This window comes from Brassica napus, chromosome A3 (genome assembly GCF_020379485.1).
Source record: "Brassica napus cultivar Da-Ae chromosome A3, Da-Ae, whole genome shotgun sequence".
Classification (NCBI taxonomy): Eukaryota; Viridiplantae; Streptophyta; class Magnoliopsida; order Brassicales; family Brassicaceae; genus Brassica; species Brassica napus.
The window spans coordinates 9019917-9025916 of NC_063436.1; the positions used below are offsets into that span (position 1 = coordinate 9019917).

The 6000-nt window shown below is 26.4% G+C and overlaps 1 protein-coding gene across 1 annotated transcript; it reads right to left on the bottom strand.

The window, feature by feature from the left end:
* Positions 1-149: 149 nt before the first annotated feature.
* Positions 150-1470, bottom strand: LOC106392787 (protein SLOW GREEN 1, chloroplastic). The gene has a single exon (XM_013833572.3). It carries the CDS (start codon positions 1358-1360, stop codon positions 368-370), a length of 993 nt encoding a protein of 330 aa, XP_013689026.2. The 5' UTR covers positions 1361-1470; the 3' UTR covers positions 150-367.
* Between the last annotated feature and the right edge of the window lie 4530 nt (positions 1471-6000).

Sequence of the window (6000 nt, forward strand, 5' to 3'; positions counted from 1 at the left end):
CTGTCCAAAGCAAGAATAAGATCGTGCCATTAACTTTATAACTAAGAAGAGAGGAGATAACTCGTTAACATTCAGAAAAGAAGCAAGCAATACATGATCAGGTTGCCATCATTTCACCACTTTCTTCCTACACCTATAAGCATTAGAGATGTACCAAATCATTTAAACTCCTCTGCAACATTTGATTATACACATCTCAACAGACACTGCAAAAGATTTAAACTCCCATGGAGTTTGAGTATTCAACCCATGCTACCAAGTACCAACACACGATGATGATATCAATTCATGCTCTCAACTACCATACTAACAACCATCTAAATCATCAACAAAAGCCTGCAAACACAAAAACACATTCATTGCCCGTTCAACTCTTTGATCCAGCCGTCTCTCTCTGTGCCTTCTCCGCAAAGAGCTTGGTAGCAACCATATTATCCATAAAATACTCTCTATACGGATGATTCCTCGGCACAAGTTTCCTAAACTTCTCAAACTGCTTCTCCGCCTCATCTCCCTTCTTAAGAAGCGTGTAAATAATCCCCTGACAAAGATACGGCCTGAAATCTCTCGGCTCTTCCTTCACAAGCTCCTGATACAGCTTCAACGCTTCTTCATGCTTCCCCTCGATAACCCTTATCTGCGCCACAAGCAGCTTAAAATCCCTAAGGTCCTTAACATTCTTCTCCTTCTTGCACCTCTCCATTGACTCATGAATCCTCTTCTCAATTACATTCAAATCATCACCGGACTCTGAATACGCCATAGCTAAGCCGTGATAGGCCTCGACGCGGAGAGGATCCTTGGCTAGAATCTCTTCGAAGACGCTTTTGGCTGATTCTAAGTCTCCACTGTGAGTAAAGATGTTAGCTTTCAAGATTGGCCATTCTTTCTCCTCTGGTTCTAACTCTATCAATCGATTGATGATCTCTATCGCTTCTAGAAGCTTACGAGATTTGATTTTTACCTCCATTAACGACCTTAGAGCAGCCACGTCTTCAGGGTGAGAGGCGAGATGCTCTTCGAGCGATCTCTCTTCTTCTTCTAACGAATCGTTACTCTGTTTCAGAGACTCCATCGCCGACGTCGTTGGGAGAGGAGTAGCAATCGCCGGAGGAGGAGGTTTGAGGTGGAGATTCGCGAAGAGCAGGGCGGCTGCGGCGGTGAAGGTGATGCATGTGGATTTGAGGAGACGGGAAGGTAGTGATTGCAGGACTTGGGGTTTCGATGAGGAAGCGCATTTGAAGGATGGAGTTGATCGGCGTGAGGATCTGAAGGAGAGTGATGATCGGTTTTGGGGGAGTGATGAGGAGAATTGAGAGAGGGAGAGTTGAATTGGCTGTAGCTTCCCTAGAGACGCCATGATTGCAATGTGCAGAGAGAGAGATAAACCCTAGAGGGAGATCGAGGAAGACGATCAGAAAAGGCTTTAAGTGTGCTGTCACTGCTATGTGCTTACGCCGTTTTGGAAAGAGAGCGTCTCCAAATTTGGGCCTTCGTGGGCCAATAACTAGTGTGGATAGCATACAAAGAAAATGTGTTTTTTTTTCATAAATCAAATTAATCTTCGTAAAAATGAAAACTTTCTAAAAATAACAGTTTCTAAGTAAATTATTTAAAAATACAACATATTGATGAAAAAATCTAAAAGAAAACTCAATTATCCATAAATAATCTTTTTTATCTTAAATTCTAAACCACAAACTCAAATCTACAATATTTCTCTAAAAAAATGAAATTTTTCCTAAAACAGTAGTTTTAAAAAAAATTATTTAAAAATACAACATATTGATGAAAAAATCTGAAAGAATACTCATGTATCCATAAATATTATTGTAATCCTAATTTCTAAATCACAAACCCAAATCTACAATATATCTCTATAAAATGAAAACTTCTAAGAATAGCAGTTTTTAAGTAAATTATTTAAAAATACAACATATTAATGAAAAAATCTGAAAGAATACTCAACTATCCACAAATAATCTTTTTATCTTAAATTCTAAACCACAAACTCAAATCTACAATATTTCTCTAAAAAATGAAAATTTTCCTAAAATAGCAGTTTTTAAAAAACAATTATTTAAAAATACAACATATTGATGAAAAAATCTGAAAGAATATTCAACTATCCACAAATATTATTGTAATCGTAATTTCTAAATCACAAACTCAAATCTATAATATTTCTCTATAAAATGAAAACTTTCTAAAAATACCAGTTTTTAAGAAAATTATTTAAGAATACAACATATTGATGAAAAAATCTGAAAGGATACTCATATATCCATAAATATTATGTAATCCTAATTTCTAAATCACAAACCCAAATCTACAATATTTCTCTACAAAATGAAAACTTTCTAACAATAGCAGTTTTTAAGAAAATTATTTAAAAATACAACATATTGATGAAAAAATCTGAAAGAATACTCATATATCCATAAATATTATTGTAATCCTAATTTCTAAATCACAAACCCAAATCTACAATATTTCTCTATAAAATGAAAACTTTCTAAAAATAGCAGTTTTTAAGTAAATTATTTTAAAACACAACATATCGATGAAAAAAATCTGAAAGGATATTCAACTATCCAAAAATATTCTTGTAATCCTAATTTCTAAATCACAAACTCAAATCTATAATATTTCTATATAAAATGAAAACTTTCTAAAAATAGCAGTTTTTAAGTAAATTATTTAAAAATACAAACATATTGATGAAAAAATCTGAAAGAATACTCATATATCGATAAATATTATTGTAATCCTAATTTCTAAATCACAAACCCAAATATACAATATTTCTCTATAAAATGAAAACTTTCTAAAAATAGCAGTTTTTAAGTAAATTATTTTAAAACACAACATATTGATGAAAAAAAATCTTAAAGGATATTCAACTATCCACAAATATTCTTCTAATCCTAATTTCTAAATCACAAATTCAAATCTATAATATTTCTCTATAAAATGAAAACTTTCTAAAAATAGCAGTTTTTAAGAAAATTATTTAAAAATAAAATATATATTGATGAAAAAATCTTAAAGAATATTCAACTATCCACAAATATTCTTGTAATCCTAATTTCTAAATCACAAACTCAAATCTACAATATTTCTCTATAAAATGAAAACTTTCTAAAAATAGCAGTTTTTAAGTAAATTATTCTAAAACACAACATATTGATGAAAAAAATCTGAAAGGATATTCAACTATCCACAAATATTCTTGTAATCCTAATTTTTAAATCACGAACTCAAATCTATAATATTTCTCTATAAAATGAAAACTTTCTAAAAATAGCACTTTTTAAGAAAATTATTTAAAAATACAACATATTGATGAAAAAATCTGAAAGAATATTCAACTATCCACAAATAATATTTTTATCTTAAATTTTAAACCTCAAACTCAAATCTACAATATATCTCTAAAAAAATGAAAAATTTTCTAAAATAGCAGTTTTTAACAAAAGTATTTAAAAAAAACAACCCATTGATGCAAAATTCTGAAAGAATACTAATATATCCACAAATATTATTGTAACCTTAATTTCTAAATAACAAACTCAAATCTACAATATTTCTCTATAAATGAAAACTTTCTAAAAATAACAGTTTTTAAGAAAATTATTTAAAAATACAACATATTAATGAAAAAATCTGAAAGGATATTCAACTATCCACAAATATTCTTGTAATCCTAATTTCTAAATCACAAACTGAAATCTATAATATTTCTCTATAAAATGAAAACTTTCTAAAAATAGCAGTTTTTAAGAAAATTATTTAAAAATACAACATATTTGATGAAAAAATCTGAAAGAATATTCAACTATCCACAAATATTCTTGTAATCCTAATTTCTAAATCACAAACTCAAATCTACAATATTTCTCTATAAAATGAAAACTTTCTAAAAATAGCAGTTTTTAAGAAAATTATTTAAAAATACAACATATTGATGAAAAAATCTGAAAGAATACTCATATATCCATAAATATTCTTGTAATCCTAATTTCTGAATCACAAACCCAAATCTACAATATTTCTCTATAAAATGAAAACTTTCTAAAAATAGCAATTTTTAAGAAAATTATTTAAAAATATATCATATTGATGAAAAAATCTGAAAGAATACTCATATATCCATAAATATTATTGTAATCCAAATTTCTAAATCACAAACCCAAATCTACAATACTTCTCTATAAAATGAAAACTTTCTAAAAATAGCAGTTTTTAAGTAAATTATTTTAAAACACAACATATCGATGAAAAAAATCTGAAAGGATATTCAACTATCCACAAATATTCTTGTAATCCTAATTTCTAAATCACAAACTCAAATCTATAATATTTCTATATAAAATGAAAACTTTCTAAAAATAGCAGTTTTTAAGTAAATTATTTAAAAATACAACATATTGATGAAAAAATCTGAAAGAATACTCATATATCGATAAATATTATTGTAATCCTAATTTCTAAATCACTAACCCAAATCTACAATATTTCTCTATAAAATGAAAACTTCCTAAAAATAGCAGTTTTTAAGTAAATTATTTTAAAACACAACATATTGATGAAAAAATCTGAAAGGATATTCAACTATCCACAAATATTCTTGTAATCCTAATTTCTAAATCACAAACTCAAATCTATCATATTTCTATTTAAAATGAAAACTTTCTAAAAATAGCAGTTTTTAAGTAAATTATTTAAAAACACAACATATTGATGAAAAAATCTGAAAGGATACTCAACTATCCACAAATATTCTTGTAATCCTAATTTCTAAATCACAAACTCAAATCTACAATATTTCTCTATAAAATGAAAAATTTCTAAAAATAGCAGTTTTTAAGAAAATTATGTAAAAATATAACATATTGATGAAAAAATCTGAAAGAATACTCATATATCCATAAATATTATTGTAATCTAAATTTCTAAATCATAAACCCAAATCTACAATATTTCTCTATAAAATGAAAACTTTCTAAAATTATCAGTTTTTAAGTGAATTATTTAAAAATACAACATTTTGATGAAAAAATCTGAAAGAATACTCAATTATCCACAAATAATCTTTTTATCTTAAATTCTAAAGCACAAACTCAAATCTACAATATTTCTCTAAAAAAATGAATATTTTCCAAAAATCGTAGTTTTTTAAAAAAAATTATTTAAAAAATACAAAATATTGATGAAAAAATCCGAAAGAATACTCATATATCCATAAATATTATTGTAATCCTAATTTCTAAATCACAAACCCAAATCTACAATATTTCTCTATAAAATGAAAATTTCTAAAAATGGCAGTTTTTAAGTAAATTATTTAAAAATCTGAAAGAATACTCATATATCCATAAATATTATTGTAATCCTAATTTCTAAATCACAAACTCAAATCTATAATATTTCTCTATAAAATGAAAACTTTCTAAAAATAGCAGTTTTTAAGAAAATTATTTAAAAATACAACATATTGATGAAAAAATTTGAATTCAACTATCCACAAATATTCTTGTAATCCTAATTTCTAAATCACAAACTCAGATCTACAATATTTCTCTATAAAATGAAAACTTTCTAAAAATAACAGTTTTAAGAAAATTATTTAAAAATACAACATATTGATGAAAAAATCTGAAAGAATACTCATATATCCATAAATATTATTGTAATCCTAATTTCTAAATCACAAACACAAATCTACAATATTTCTCTATAAAATGAAAATTTCTAAAAATGGCAGTTTTTAAGTAAATTATTTAAAAATACAACATATTGATGAAAAAATCTGAAAGAATACTCATATATCCATAAATATTATTGTAATCCTAATTTCTAAATCACAAACTCAAATCTATAATATTTCTCTATAAAATGAAAACTTTCTAAAAATAGTAGTTTTTAAGAAAATTATTTAAAAATACAACATATTGATGAAAAAATCTGAATGGATACTCAACTATCCACAAATATTCT